Source organism: Gossypium hirsutum, chromosome D06 (assembly GCF_007990345.1).
Source record: "Gossypium hirsutum isolate 1008001.06 chromosome D06, Gossypium_hirsutum_v2.1, whole genome shotgun sequence".
Lineage (NCBI taxonomy): Eukaryota > Viridiplantae > Streptophyta > Magnoliopsida > Malvales > Malvaceae > Gossypium > Gossypium hirsutum.
The window spans coordinates 20038382-20055165 of NC_053442.1; the positions used below are offsets into that span (position 1 = coordinate 20038382).

General features: G+C 33.0%; 1 protein-coding gene, 1 long non-coding RNA gene and 1 pseudogene across 2 annotated transcripts; 2 read left to right on the forward strand and 1 right to left on the reverse strand.

The window, feature by feature from the left end:
* Window positions 1-3775: 3775 nt before the first annotated feature.
* On the forward strand, window positions 3776-9791 carry LOC107901514 (nuclear poly(A) polymerase 4-like; annotated as a pseudogene).
* Window positions 9696-13416, reverse strand: LOC107901513 (receptor-like protein kinase HSL1). The gene is made up of 2 exons (XM_016827573.2): window positions 10582-13416; window positions 9696-10471 (listed from the first exon to the last, which is right to left on the reverse strand). Exons 1-2 carry the CDS (start codon window positions 13184-13186, stop codon window positions 10020-10022), a joined length of 3057 nt encoding a protein of 1018 aa, XP_016683062.1. The 5' UTR covers window positions 13187-13416; the 3' UTR covers window positions 9696-10019.
* LOC121218506 (uncharacterized) lies at window positions 13228-14022 on the forward strand. Its single transcript, XR_005914789.1, has 2 exons — window positions 13228-13365; window positions 13717-14022. It is a non-coding gene; the product is annotated as an uncharacterized lncRNA (long non-coding RNA).
* Window positions 14023-16784: the final 2762 nt, after the last annotated feature.

Consider the following 16784-nt stretch of genomic DNA (forward strand, 5'->3'; position numbering starts at 1 on the left):
TTTTATAATCAATACCAATATATATATTTATAAATATTTAGAATATTAACTAAAAATAAAATATTTAAAATATTAATTAACATTTTTGGTTATGTAATTTAATTAGTTTTAATAACTAAAAAAATAATGTAGTAATATTTATTCAAAAGTGTTATTTAACTAAATATTTAAAAAAATTAAAAATATCGATATTTAATAATGAAATCAAACATAAATTTAAAAAAATAATCAATCTTAGATGCAATTAAGAATTATGTAATTAAAATAAAAAATAATAAAATAAAAATCATATATTGTATAAAAATTCATATATTAAAAATATATGTTATTTGAGCAAAACGTCAAATTGACATTGGTTTAACATAGACCCAAATTGTGTGATCTCATCCCATCCTAAAATTGTATAAAAAAACATCCATGAAAGAAAAATCATAAAAATGAATAAAGTTTTATTAAAATATTAGAAAAAAATAATATATATATAGTTAAACAAAGGGTAAACTATAAAAATAGTCACTTTTGTTTGTTTTAGATTACATTTTAGTCACTTATGTTTGAAATGTTACGTTTTAGTCACTTACGTTATTGTTTTGTTACGAAGTTATCACTCTACCATTAAACTCCGTTACCTCCCTAACGACAGTCCTACGTGGCAGTTCAAATGGATTTTAAATGCCAACTTGGATTTCTAGTTGTTGGGATGAAAATATTATGTTTTTAATTAAATAAATTTAATTTGGACTGTCACGTAGGACCACCGTTAGGGAGATAACGGAGTTTAACGATAGAGTGACCACTTCGTAACAAAACAATAATGTAAGTGGCTAAAACGTAACATTTCAAACATAAGTGACTAAAATGTAATATAAGAAAATAAAAATAACTATTTTTGTAGTTTACCCTTAAACAATTTGTTTGATACAGAAATCATTAAAAAGCATGTATTTGTGAATGTAGTTAAAAACAATAAAATGACTCACTATAAACAAAAATAAAGAAACATAATTTACCAATAATTACCTTAAAATATGGCTTTCAGAATTTTCCAACACATTTATTTATAAATCAAATATAAAGATGAAAAGAAAATCAATTTAAAACATATAAAATACCAAATGATTTTTAAAATAAAATTAGTTAGTATATGAATTACTCAAAATTTTCATTCATTTTTTTGGGTATTCAAAGGAGATTTTTAATTCATATTCTATTTGTTTGATATATAAATTTATAAAAGGTAAAACTAAATAAATTTGTATTTTAATGTATTTATTAAATCAACTTAATAATTTGCCACAATAATATTAGTTATTAATAGATTAAAGGTTGAAATTAACAATGTAAGATTATATAAGTAGAAATTTTGAAAATAAGATTATCGAAATTTTGGAAGTGAATTTATGTAAACTAATTTAATTGGTTTCTTCGTTGTTGGTCAGTAATGCAAATATATAATTTTTATGATAAGTATTAAATAATTAAAATTTATTTATTAAAATAAACCTCTTTAAATTAGTCAATTTGTCAAAATAATAATATGATAAATTAAATTAAATTTTGATAGTAAATTACTAATTTTTTTTATTGATTGTTATAAACATCAAGTTTATCTAGATTTCGCCACCATCATTACATTGACCACAACCTCACCAACAGCAATACTTTGTCAAAATCTAAGCCTTTGCGAATATACATATAGATAAAAACTCCTATAATCTATCTATCAACGACAAGTGTTGAATCTCTCCTAACATGTCTCACATATAAGATGTCGCCTAGTCATTCTCTCCAAACTAAATGGCTATAGTATTTCCCAAGTGGCCAATCAAGATCTATACACATACCAAAACTTAGAGAAAAGTTCATCCTTACCTACAAATTTTGGCCCATAGCCTCGAGAAAGATTTTATGTCTCTCCTTCATACCTTCTACACCATTTAATTTTGGCTCAAAAATATTCTTCCCTTGAATTTATTTAAAAAATTAAATAATCTAACAGGAAAGATACACACTGAAATTTTCCAAGTTTCAGAGATATCTTTTCCTGCATATTTTCTAATATGTTTTTAGGTGATAGACGAAGGTAAGACGGAATCTGTTTCAGAGATATCGTTGATCATTGCAGCTGTGCTCATTTTGTTGTTGTATCTTAGGAGACAGCCAACCACCGTTTCTCCAACGCCATATGAACGGTGAAATTTGTTTTAAGGAGATTGTTTATATAAGCCTCAACTACTAGTATATTATTTCAATTTAATTTAATTTTCTGTTTTCTAATTTTATGTATATTTTTTTATTTGATCTTGTGATTAATATAAAATTTTATATTAATTTTATTTTACTAACGTTTATGCAACATAACATATGCCACACAGTAATTCTTTTCATTTCTCCATTTAAAGGGAACATAGAATTTCTTAATTTAGAGTACAATACAAAGCATAGTTGGCTTTATCAGCCATAAAACTAGAATGCATGAAGTCGAGAATATTGAAATAGATAACATAATCATTAAGGTACTATGTTCGGTTTTCATGGAAAATAGAATTTATAACAATGGAGCTCAGGTTTTCACTAGAAGTGATCATAGGTCGGGTCGGGTTGAGTTCGGGTTAGGCCCATATAAAATTATAGACCCGGTTTCTAAGCTCGGACCCTACCCAAAATATGGGTTTAAAAAATTTATTCAAGCCCAGTTCGAGAGAAAATTGCTAAGTCCGAGCTCGGCCCGGCTCGGCTCATATTAAATATATATATTTAATATATAAAAAATATATATTTGATTAAAAATAAAAAATAAATATTTAATATATAATTTGGACCGGGTCGGGCTCGGGTCAAAAAAGTTTTACCTGAAAAAACGGGCCTCATTTTTTGTCCAAACTCATATTTCAAGCATATATTTTTACCTGAACCCTACCATTTTTCGGGCGGGCCGTCAGGCCGGGCCGAGTAGCCCAACCCATGATCAACTCTACTTTTCACTTCTAGTTGTAAATGGGAAGGGAGAAGAGAAAAAAAATATTTATGGTTTTTAATATTTTTTACCTAAAAGAAGGGGAAATTTTTATCAAATCCTTCTCTAATTATTCTATTTTTTTTTGTGTTTTTAACAATGCCACGTGACATTCTTTAGTGGGCCACGTGTTTTTTGTCAGAAATTAATACCATTGAACCAAAGTATTATAATGATAAACGGAACAAAAATACAAGTACTATATTGGACAATTGAAAACAGTGACGAATCTTAAGGGGGTTGGCTGCTGCTTTCCCTAAAATGTAAAATTATTATTTAAGTTCTTAAATTTTTTAAAAATTTTAAAATAATAAAGATAAAATTATACTTTAGCCTTTCTAAAATTATAAAAATTTGATTTAATTCTTTATAAATTATAAAATATAGATTATAAAAATTAAAATTTTGTTTTCCTCTAAAAAATTATTCTGATTTTGCCCTAATTGAAAAGTATATCGAAATATGTAATAAAGTACATTGAAAATTTCTGCCATTATCCCGTTTTAAATTTATATATTTTAAAAGAACAAAAATGTAAAATTTGCCCTCAATATATTTTGAGGTGCCTAAGAGAAAAAGGGGTATAATTTGAGGATCAAATTTTCATTTAAACCTTAGTCTAATAATGTTACAACTGACTAGCGGTTTCTTATTTTGGGGTAAAATGAGAGGAAAATGATAGTTTGAGGACCAAGTTTGCAGTTAAACCTTAATCTAATTACGGTACAGTGGGAAAAGAAGCAAAAACATAAACGGATAAACCCTACCAAACGCAACGCTCAATTTCCTCCAGCTTTTCCTTCGCGGTCTCGGTCTTTGGTCTTTCTTTCGTCTTTGTGCACTGTTATTGAATTTCGAGTTTAGATCTGCTACGGTATTCCTTGAAATTCCGTGTTTGGCCTTCTTCGTTGAACCTCCCAAACTGTTTTCCTACCATTCAACGAATTAGGGTTCCGGTCTTTTCTCTGTTTGTTCTTTCTTGTTTAAAATCGCATCTGAAAAAAAAAAAAAGACAAAATTTTGAACCTTTCAAATATTTTGGTTTATAACATAAACTTCATTAGCTCATGTTTGTTAAATTTGTTTGATTCCCATTGCGGTTGCTTGAGTTTATTGGGCGTTAACTTCAAGCTTTCTTTTTATTCGGTGTCGTTTATTGGGTTTGTTAACTTCTGAAACCGATGGATACTCGGAGCCCTAACGGATCTTCGCCGCAGCAACCACGGTCTGTGAAGAAGCATGGAATCATAAAACCAATATCCCTTGCGGGGCCTGTTGAGGCTGATATTCAACGGAATACGGAATTGGAGAAGGTAATCTCGTGTGTGTATGTGTGTTTAAGGATTGCATAGTTTTAATGATATTTAATTCACGAGTTGTTCTTTATTTCTGCAGTTTTTGATAGAGTCTGGGCTTTACGAGAGCAAAGAAGGATCTTCGAAAAGGGAAGAGGTTCTTGGCCATATCACCGAGGTAATTAGCTAATAATTGAAGTTTGCTTGTTGCCATTAGAGGAAGAAAAATGTAAATAGTTGTTTGTACGTTGCTGTTTTGGGACTATTGGTTCATGTTTTTCATTTAATTACTAAGCACCTAGTTGGTTTGCACGTTATGGTGATTGCACGGTGATATAAATCTTTCATTTCTATTAATTATTTTGGTATATCTTTCAGGGAAAAAACATTTGCCGAGAAATAAACTAATTATGAAAGAGAAATGCACTGCAGATGGCTTTAGCATGTTGTTCAGTTAAAGATGTTTGATCTCTTTTTTTTGTTCTGAAGTTTAGGTGTTTTGACCGAATCTCATATTTTGGTGTAGTTCTGAAAAAAGTGAATTATTTTCCTTATAGATTGTAAAAAGTTGGGTAAAGCAATTAACACGTCAAAAAGGGCTACACAGATCAGATGGTGGAAGAAGCAAATGCTGTCATTTTCACTTTTGGATCTTACCGTTTAGGGGTAAGTATGAACTCTAATTCTCTATGAAGTCTACTATTTCGTTAACTCATATTCTTTCTGGCATTGCTTGGCGTTTGTAGAAACTCTAGAATTATTAAGGTTTCTCTGTGGGCATGTACTTCGTCTGTTGCTCTGCCAACTGCCATTGATGTTAATTCTGTTTGGATTGTTTTGATTTGCGTGTCACAAGTTTAATCGATCTTTGATATTCATATGCTAAGCAACAATTCATATTTTGATTAGGTGCATGGACCTGGGGCTGACATAGACACCCTGTGTGTTGGGCCATCTTATGTGAACCGTGAGGTGTTTTTTATCTGCTTTTTTTAAAAAAACAAAGAAAAAAGAGTTGCACCTTCAACTAAGTTTGGTGGGGTGTAGTTCGAGTTTGACTAATATTAATTTGAACTTTGCTAGGAAGATTTCTTCATCATTTTGCGTGATATTTTGGCTGAAATGGAAGAAGTTACTGAACTTCAACCCGTTCCAGATGCTCATGTCCCAGTAATGAAATTTAAGTTCCAAGGGATATCAATTGATCTTCTTTATGCTAGTATTTCTCTTTTGGTTGTTCCAGATGTAAGTTTGTATTCCATTTGATGATTTTTTCCATTTACATGTGTCTACGTTACTGCTGCATTGCATCTCTTAATGCTTAAGTGAAGGCCAAGAATGGTTTTATCTACACATTGCAGGTGGTATGAGCTATTCTCTGATAAAGAAACCTTTCTTGGTTTTCTTGATATGTTGTCAACCTATTTGTTTTATAATAACTGATAGGCAATTTTAAGTATAAGGCAGTATGCCTATCTGGTATTCTTTTGTTTAAAACAGCACATTATTCTTATTAAGTAATTGGCAAAATTGTCATATCTGACCTTTTGCAACTCATAGATACCTCCTAATATAGGAGTTCTTTTAGTGGCCTCCTCGGTTTTTTCCTCAATGGTTTCAATAAGCAAAAGTGCCTTCTACTGTATTTAGACAATTTATAAGTTTGGGTTCAAAATGAATTTGACCAGCAGTTGGATGGGTCTTGGAGTGTTTTAACTGAATTTATGGTCAGGACTTGACTCTTGAATGTTACATTTGCTGAAGGGACCGACCAATATAGAAATTCCATAATGTTCTGTTACTAGTTATATGAATGTTACATTTGCAGTGCATGTTTAGTTGCTCTCAATTTTGATATCTATGTTCTTTTTTGAACTAATCAACAGGATCTTGATATCTCACAAGGCTCTGTTCTGCTTAATGTTGATGAGCAAACTGTTCGAAGTCTTAATGGGTGCAGGGTTGCTAATCAAATCCTTAAACTTGTTCCAAATGTTGAGGTGAGTATTGTGTGTTGACCTCCACTTGTTTTATTTTTATTAATTTTTCTCATTTTGCACACTTCTAATCCATTGTATAATTATAGCACTTTCGCATGACGCTTAGATGTCTGAAGTTCTGGGCCAAAAGGCGTTGCATTTATTCCAATGTAAGATTGGTAGTTATTGATTTCCTTTTCAGTGGCTTTTTTGCTTCCGTATCATGTTTTATTTTATTTTTCTGTTTTTACTTGTTTATAGGTTACAGGATTTCTAGGAGGTGTAAACTGGGCTCTTCTAGTCGCACGGTGTGCCAGCTTTATCCCAATGCAATACCTGGTATGCTGGTTTCTCGATTTTTTAGAGTATATACTCGGTGGAGGTGGCTGAACCCTGTTATGTTGTGCTCAATAGAAGAGGATGAACTTGGATTTCCTGTCTGGGATCCTTGGAAGAATCCTCGTGACCGGTTTCATCATATGCCAATAATAACTCCAGCATACCCTTGCATGAACTCCAGTTACAATGTCTCTATAAGCACCCTTTGTGTTATGATTGAGCAGTTCCAATATGGTAATAAGATATGTGAGGTGAGATTATACAAGGATATTGTATTAAGGTCTTGCTGCCTGCATTGAGGCTTGAACTATTGATGACTCATCTTAATATTTTTGTTATTATGTAGGAGATTGAGCTAAACAAAGCTCAATGGGATGCTTTGTTTGAACCTTATATTTTCTTTGAGGCATACAAAAATTATCTACAAGTTGACATAGTTTCAGCAGATGCCGATGATTTGTTGGTATGGAAAGGCTGGGTGGGATCACGGCTTAGGCAGCTCACCTTGAAGGTAAACATTAACTTCGCCAGTGGAGGAGTACTCTATCGAGCTTTGATGTCTGGGCTAAATTTTCCTTTTTATGATTTTTAAGATAAGAATTCAGTGCAGTGAATATTTTCTTTTTCTCATGGTTTCTATGTCACTCTGCAGATAGAGCGGGACACAAATGGAATGTTGCAGTGTCATCCTTACCCAAATGAGCATGTAGATACATCCAAGCAGTTTGCACATTGTGCATTCTTCATGGGCTTGCAGAGGAAAGTGGGAGTGATTGGTCAAGAAGGTCAACAATTTGACATACGTGGAACAGTTGATGAGTTCAGACAGGAGATAAGTATTTACCTGTATTAGAAACCGGGAATGGATATTTATGTTTCTCATGTTCGTAGGAAGCAGCTTCCTGGCTTTGTTTTCCCTGATGGATATAGACGGCCTCGACCATCGGGGCATCCAAACCAGCATAGTGGAAAAACTTGTGAAGTTGTCACAAGGTCACGGTCAGGGTCTGCAGAAAGACAAATTAAGAGAAAACATGACAATGAAACAGTTGACAAAAAATTGGACAAACCTGAGAAGCGGGCCTCTATTAGCCCCCAGAGGTTGGGGTCTGTTTCTCTAGAAAGTAGTACAAGGGGATCTGGTGGAACATCTCATATTAGTATTGGTCAACCAGTTAAACCAGATCACCGAAGATGTGGGGATGTTGATGGAAATTCTGTTGATAGGCTGTCTAGTGGGCTGTTAGACAGTAAAGAAAGAAATGTTGAGATTACCATTCTGCGGGCTAGAACTGATAGTCCAGGGTCCCTCACCATACGCGGGCAGCCTTCTTTAAATGTCGATAATTTGCCAGTAGTTAGAAATGCAGAGCCTGCTGAACAGATGGGTGAACCTGTTCTTAGGCAGGAGTTCCTTACTGCATGTGAAGTTCCTAATTCTGAAACAAGGGAGACATGCAAGAGTAGCTTGTATCAAGAGAAAATTGAGGATTTGGCATTAGCTTACATGGATGATTTAGAGACTGGATTTTCTAGGAAAAAATTAAACTGGAAAGGAGGTGGTGTTGGGGTTGATCAAGAGGCGGTCAAATTGTGTAATAAAACAGCAGTAGTAGAAACTGCTGAAAGTGTATTTGGGTGAAGTTCCAATGTGCAGAGCCTCAATTGCGTGGTGAATTTCTTTGTTTGAGGTATTTGGTTAAAAGATTGTAGCGAATGGCAGCGAGAATACTGGAAGTTATGGAGATAGTGAGAGTCGGGGATCTTTGCAGGGTGGTGGTGTCTGCATTGCAGATTTAGATTCACTTCTGGTTACGGACATCCAAATGCAAGTGGTGTTCTCCAAAATTGTTTGTCTGAAGAATTGAAGGTTTTGAATCTTACTTTTGGACTTAAGTTACTTAATGTTTTTAATCATCTACTTTGTAGTAGCTGCTTCTCATACTGTTTTGTTTTCTGTTTCGGTTACCTTCTTTGTTGCTTGTCTTGTTCTGTATAGTTGGGTCATTGTGTTTTTAATCTGTATTTTTGTATATTGTTCTTGAGAAATGAAGTTTTGAGTAAGGAAATGGTCATAACTTGATGTTTAATGGTGTGGGAATAAAATCTTCATTTCAGATGACTTTCAGGATCTTATGACTCTCTTGTGTTCTTCTTTTAGGAAATCTTTGAGCATTTTCATGTAATCATTGCGATTGTCTAGTTGTCTTCCCTAATTTCTTTTAATTAAGGAACTGGTCATAACTTGATGTTTAATGGTGTGGGAATAAAATCTTTATTTTTGATGACTTTGAGGATCTTATGACTCTGTTGTGTTCTTCTTTTAGGAAATCTTTCTGCATTTTCATGTAATCATTGTGATTGTCTAGTTGTCTTCTCTAATTTCTTTTAATTAATGTTAATTTTTCCCCGCAAATCTCCTAACTGGTACATATGTGGTGGCAGGCCCTGTACCACCATCATTCGGGCTATGTTTCCAGTGATTGTGCTTAAGATCCTGACTATGTTTATTGTCTACAGGCTCAGATACTTGACCCTCCCTCTTATTTCTTAAATATCCATAGACTATTTTTGGGTAACTAATTGGCCTTTTGATCTTATTTTATTTTATAGCAAAATATCCCAGTTGGAAAGGTTGTACGTTCTCAAGATGGAGCTAGGTCTGTAACTTCACAGAAGCCAATGGTCAGGCATGTGCTTATGGAAATTCTGTTTTGTTTATGCAAATTATGATCTCTTTACGCTTATTTTTTTTTAAATCATTTTTAGCAGGTCGAGTTTGAAGTCAATGACATAATGTGTTGTAGATGATGCATGTGGAGAGTTGTTACCAAAGGAGTAAGGCCGGTGCCTCAGTAAGTGTTCCTTTAATTGCTTGCATAGATTGCCTGTTTTGCTCTGTGGTTTTAGATTGGAGGAGCCATGAAGCTAAGAATGCTGGTGCTTTGAATGGCTGCTATCTCAATTTTAAACACTCGTACTGTGGTGGCAGTCGGTTTTCGCTCTATTTATGAATCAAGTATTATTAATCGAGGAATTGTATAATATCATAATGGCAGAGCTCTGTATCATTTATTTTTATTTTATTTTATTTTTTGCAACTTTGGTTAATCCTTTGTACACAGTTGATACCTAATAATACAATTCGATGCTTTCTTTCTAGTTGGTAAACTCATCTCTCTCACATACAGAAAGCTATTTGCAGCTAGACTACCGAGGAGTTTTTTTTCCTTGCCTAGCATATTCAGCAGACGTTCCCATGTTAATCCTTAAGAAGTGTTAAAATAAACGAGCAAGGCTTGCTTTTTTACTCTTCTGAATCTTGTTGATATTGTTGTCCATATTGCAATGGTGTTTTCCACTTTAGGGTCACCGTTGCTATCTATAGATTCAGACGACATAAATCATGCTGTCATCTTCCTCGGATCCCTTCTTACTGTGCTTGTAACTGGAAAAATAAGCATCAGTGTCTCTGCCTAGACGTGGAGCTACTTCAAATTCACTTCCCACTTTTTTGGCTGCATGACCATCAGGAAGACAACAGCTACGAAGGATATTCGAAACTTCATTCATGGAAGGCCTGGTAGAAGGTGATGCATGTGTACAGAGGATTCCTACTTTGTATACCAGTATCATTTCCTCCATGTAGGATGGTTCTTTGACCTCTGGATCAAGTATTTGATCTATTGGCTTATCCTCTGAGAAGTGCTGCCATGCCCATTCTACCAAGCTCATATTCTCGTCTATGTTGTTGGCTTTTCTTCCTGTCACCAATTCCAGCAGTACCACTCCAAAGCTGTAAACATCAACCTTTGCATTCACTTTTGTTGTATATGCATACTCTGCAATGTCAAATAACAACTTTGTGTTAAAGGGATGCTGCAATCTTTCTGATTCAAAAGATAGTTGAGATTCGTAAGGGGACAACAGTAATGATTTTAAGTGCTTTTACCTGGGGCGAGGTAACCGAAGGACCCTGCAATTGCTGACATTGTTTGAGAACTTGCATGCCTAGTTAGCATCTTAGCAAGTCCAAAATCTGCAATTTTTGCATTGAATTCAGAGTCCAACAAGATATTGCTAGACTTCACATCACGATGGATGATTGGTGTAAGGCACTCATGGTGCATGTAGCATAGCCCCTGAGCAGCTCCAACCGCAATTTGCAACCTTCTTGGCCAGTCCAATATAGCATGGTGGACGGAACTCGTCCCTGACACTGAGCTTCTTTTATTCCCATGAAGCCATCTATCAAGACTCTGGTTTTCCATATACTCGTATACCAGCAGCTTTGAATCTTCGCTGGAAATGCAACATAATAACTTCACTATGTTGGAATGGCGAATGTTGCTCAATATTTCAACTTCTGCTAAGAACTCTTTCTCGAGCTTGTGACCCACTCTTATACTATTCCAAATTTTCTTCACGGCAACAGATTCGCCTGAATGGCTTATGACAATTTGATAAACTTTCCCAGAGCCACCACTTCCAATGAGATTGTTATCAGTCAAGTTGGACAGTATGTTTCTCTTTGTGAAGTCCAATCTCTGGAATGAGGTCAACTTCCATGTTGCTAGATACTCTTGACGCTTTCTCCTCTTATAGTCTTGAACTAGGAAGAAGGTCAATAGAAGGATAACTGTGGAAGCAAGGATGGCAAGTGCTACAATCATGGCAAGGTATTTAGATGACAGTCTCTTGGGCTGATGGAGTTTGGAATAGCAGTCTGGAAGCTTTAGAATTGGATGATCTGCACATAAATCAGCATTTTTCACGAAACTGCTTTCATATACAAGGTTATTTAACTGCTTGGGAATCCTTCCAACAAGTTGATTGGATGACAAGTTGAGTGAAGTCAGCTTCAGGTTGCCTATTTCAGGAGGAATTTGACCAGAGAATTGGTTTTCAGATAAATCCAAGTTCAGCAGATCAGGTAAAGACCCGATCGCAACAGGGATTTGACCATAAAGCTTGTTATTGGAGACATCTAATGTAGTTAACGATCTCCATGAGATTATTTCAGATGGTAGTTCACCGGAAAAATTGTTACCGTCGAGAAGCAGAGTATCGAGGCGAGAAAGAGCTGTTATCTCCTTTGGAATTTTGTCCGAAAATAAGTTGTTGCTCGCTTTAAAGACGACCAAATTTGACCAAGATGCAATTCCGGTTGGGATTTCACCAGAGAACTTGTTGTCACTGATTTCCACCCTTGACAAATTCCATGTAACTCTACTTGGTAGTTTGCCCGAAAAGGAATTGTTTGTTAGCATCAAGCTCGACAAATTGAAAGTCATCCACAGATGTCGGGGAATCTCACCGGAGAACTTGTTGTTGTGAAGTTGAACAGTGCGCAAAGTAGGACAATTTCCAAGCGACTCTGGTATTTGCCCACTGAGATTGTTTGTAAATGCAACCACTCCTTGTAGGACACCACCAGCACATAAATTTTCAGGCAGTTGGCCACTGAATTGATTCTCTGACACCTCGAATCCTAAAAGCTTTGAGTGAAGGCCGAATTCCGGTGGCAAGACTCCGCTCAATCTGTTCTGGAAAACACGAAAATCACCCAAGGCAGGAAGTCGACCAATGCCTGTTGGTATCCCTCCTGTTAACTGATTCGCAAACAGGTTTAGAAACTCCAAATGCTGCAGCTTTCCGAAGTCTTCTGGAATGGAGCCTGTCAAGTTATTCACCGAAAGATCGATTTCAATCAGATTCAATGCATCGATGGTTTCGGGTATCCCACCGGACAGCTTATTGTGGAAGAGATAAAGAATTGTTAAATTCTTCAAGGAGAACATCATACTAGGAATGGGGCCCTCCAAATTGTTTATAGCTAGGTCCAAGTGCTGTAGACTGGAAAGATTGTTGAAACTTTCAGGGATTTCACCAATCAAATTGTTTGTTCTCATCCATAAGTACTTCAACTTGCTCATCTGACCGAACTCTAGTGGTATTTTCATGGGGACAAACTCGTTATAAGCCATATCCAAAACCTCAAGATTGGTCAAGTTTCCAATTTCTTTAGGAAATGTTCCCTTGAACTGATTTCGGTATATGTACAAGGCTTTCAACTCCGGTAATCTTCCAATACTTGGTGGAATATTACCGGAAAAATTGTTGCCACTAATATCCAAGTAAACCAGAGATGACAATCGGTCAATATCATCAGGGATTGGACCAACAAAATAGTTTTGAGAAAGGTCTAAGACTTGAAGCTTTGAACAATTGTAAAGGATTGGGAACTCTCCAGGGATGAAATTGTCCCAAAGGTCAAGGACAGTGAGGTTTTTAAGGCCACATATTGTTGGAGGAACTCTTACCGTGATGTTTTTGTCGCGGAGATGAACTTCAGTAACTGAACCAGCGGTGCAGTTGATCTCCGGCCAATCACACGGTGAGGATGATGAGTTCCAGGATCCAATGGAGGGTGGATTGTCGAGCTGTTGTTTAAGTTTGAGAAGAAGGGTTCGTTCAGCGTTGATGTCTTGTGAAATGGCTTTGAAGGGCGTGGAGAGGAAGAGGAGGAAGAGAAAGGATAAGCATAATACAGACATTTTCTGGATATTGGACAGGTACTTGCTTTCCTTTTTTCTGGAAAAGGACTGGTTTTTTTAACTTTCATGGGTGAGTATGGCCTTGCCTGGGCTCACTCTTATAAGCAAGCTTTGGGTTCTGTTTAGTATAGACTTTCAGGTTCAGATTTCAGACTGTGAATCAGTTCTGGTCGCAACTGGTAAGAGTTTGGTCTTTACACGCATTAATTTTAATAATTTATCTACGATTGCCATTGCTTTTACTCTACAACCATTCTTACTTAAATATACGAGGTTTTTTTTTTACCTTCTGTGAAATGTTTTAATCTCACAAATGGAGCTAAAAGAACTCTTATTAATTGAATTTTTTTACTCTACTTTTGACACTTACCTTTTTGACCTTGCTTTTGCTTGTGAATTCTGCAGGAAGTGTAACAAATGATTTTTCGTATATATATTTTATTTGATAAATAAATCCATTTACTGTGGATTTGTTTTTACTTTCTCTCCTCTTGCGTAATGTTTGAGTCTTCACGCTGTTTGAATGACAGTTTCGCAATTAGTAGCAAATATACGAGGATTTTGGTAAAAAGATAGTTGGTGGAACAGTCAACCATCATGCTCTGCACTGGTGCGCTGCTTCTTGACTAAAGTGAAACCTACAGAAGAGTGAAGCGAAAGCATAGGCCCAGCCATTGAAAAGCTTTATGGAGTAGTGGGCGAGTCAAGCGTTAAAAGTATTGGGTCAACAAGATGTGTATATATATATAAAAGTAGAATTTGGCAACTTGCGGGAAACTTCCTATTTTGTTAATTTCTTTGTTTGAATCTTACTTTTACCAAAACCCATTCTTTTATTTTCCATTGGCTACCATTAGTTGTAATTTAAATTTTTATATATATATATTATCTATAGGTCAAAATATGCAATAAATTTTTGTACTATTTCTAAATTTGAAATTTAATTTTATACTTTTATATTGAAAAATTTAGCATTTTATTTTTTAGGTTTCAAAATTTAAGTACAATTTATTAACATAATTAAAATTATTTTGTCAAATTCAAGTTCCTTAAAATGTTTTTTTAGTTATAGATTTTTTTTAAATTTAAAATGTCACATTAATAAATTCAATATAAAAAAATTAGACATAAATTTTAAAATTAAAAAAAATTAAATTCTTTGAAATAAAAATATAATAATTAAATTCTAAATTTATAAAAAATACAACAATTTATAATATATTTTAATTATATTTAAATTATAATAGAATGTGGGCCTGAATAATTTTCTTTTTGTTAATGTCCGCCTGAATTTGATGTTAAGTAACATCATTGAATTAAACAAAGAATTTGTATTTTATAAATTATGTAATTGTATGCATGATGATAATCATGTTATTTAAATTCATATACTATCTGTTTGCTGCCAATAGACTTGATTTTTGTAGTTTATTTTTTGAGAAATTGAAATTGTATTCGATTATTTAGATTGGTACTTTCGTACTAATATAATTAGTTTGTATTTAGGGGTGAAATCAGAACATTTTTTTAGGGGTCGAATGAAATTTTAATTTTTTCTATATATTTATAAAATTTAAAGGATTAAATTGAATTTTTATAATTTTAGAGGGGGTTAAAATACAAATTTATCTTTACTAACTTAAAATTTTTAAAAAAATTTTAAGGGCTTAAATAGTAATTTTCTATTTTAGGGGGCTAGGCCCTTGCCAGACTCCCTAGATTCGCCTCTTTTGTACTAACTATAATTGATAAACATAAATTAATTTTTTAAAAATCTTTAAAAATATATAAATTAATAAACAAAATATTTTTTATATTAAGAATGAATTTAGACAAATAGTTACTAATTTATTCAGATTCATTTTAGATATATATTTTAGAAAGTTTATATGTTTTTATTTTATAAAATATTAGGTTATTTATATTATTTCTAAATTAAAAAAACAAAATTTTAAATATAAAAATTTAAAAATTAAAAAGATTTTTATATAAAAATAACCTAAATACATAGTTGTCCAAATTCAAATGCATCTAGACAATTATTGTAAATGTACTTTTTAGTTTCTTTTATGTATATATATATTAATTTATATATTATATGTTGCAAATTTATATATATATTTCAAAATATTTTATTCTTTTTATATATTTTTAAAATAATAACCTAAAATTTGATATTTTACAAAAAATAAAAAAAATATAAACTTACTAGTACATCTAGAATGAATCTAAACAAATGTAAATGAGTGATCAGATTCAGATTTATCTAACAAGCATTTGTCCAAGTTCATTTTTTATATAAAAAATTATACATTTTTTATTAATTTATATGATTTTAAATATTTTTTTAATTTTTAAATTTATGTTTGCCGCGTGGCATATTGAGAGGGCACCATGTGTCACTATCGGATTGACCATCAGTGCCATATTAGCATAAACTAATGATGTTAGTACGAAAGTACAAACTTGAATGATAAAATATAAATTTAAATACCAATTAAATATTTTTAGATAAATTCAAGAGAAATCACATATTAACTTTTTTAGTAATTATATTGAGATTTTCAGTAAGTTGTGCACATGCATTGCTCATAACGATAACCAATTTGATATAATATATAGGTATTTGTTTGATACGTAAAATTTTTAAATATGTTAATTTAAATATTAGATATTAATTGATGACTCATGATTTTTTTATTCTATGTGAAATTAAAAATAAAAAAATTCTTTTATCAATATATCAAATAATCTAACATATATAAGAATTTATCATTCTTTTTAAAAGACGCATTAACGATTATAAGCAAAATTATAACATTGTCACATGTGGCTTTAATTATGTTGAAAAAATAATAAAAAAGAAGTAAAGACTCATAATATTATTATAATTTTAGTTGTGAAATTATTTTATTCATAATTAATTTTTTTAAAAGGGAAACAATTTGTTGAAGTAGTGTATCTATTGCTAATACAAGTCCTTCACCCAATTTCTAGGTGTTAGGCCACTTGGAAATTATTTTCTACAGTAAGAGAAGAATATAAGAAATTTAAGTGCTATGAGTGGAAAATGGATGTAAGAAGAGGAGAAAAGAATATGAAAGCCATCAGTATCACAACTATTCAATATTCCAATCTAGAAAATAATGTCATCAATGTGTTTAGTACAAATGGGTGCCCTCATTTCCAAGTCAAGTTTATACAGTTTTCACGTGTAGCGGAAAATATGGGAAAGGGAAGATGGTGGCAATTGACCTCATTAATTACTTGCTCGCTAAAGCAAAGTTGAGTCCTGTCCTTGGATGATAAACGTTATTGTGCGGTTGTTACGGGAGCACAAAATATAACATCAAGTATGAAGTCATGTCTTAAATCATTATACATTACCTGTAGAGTTTTTTAAGTTTTATAAATAGGTTGAAGTTGTGTTTATATATTTAATTTTTTTTTTGGTCAATAAAGGAACATAATATCGTAAACAAAAGTCAAGCAATAGTTTGGTACAATGTTTCACCCCTAGCATCAGCAAACCAAAGAGGAAGGGTGGTACTTGGAGGTGAATTACAAATACAAAATACATCATCAACAAATAAAACAT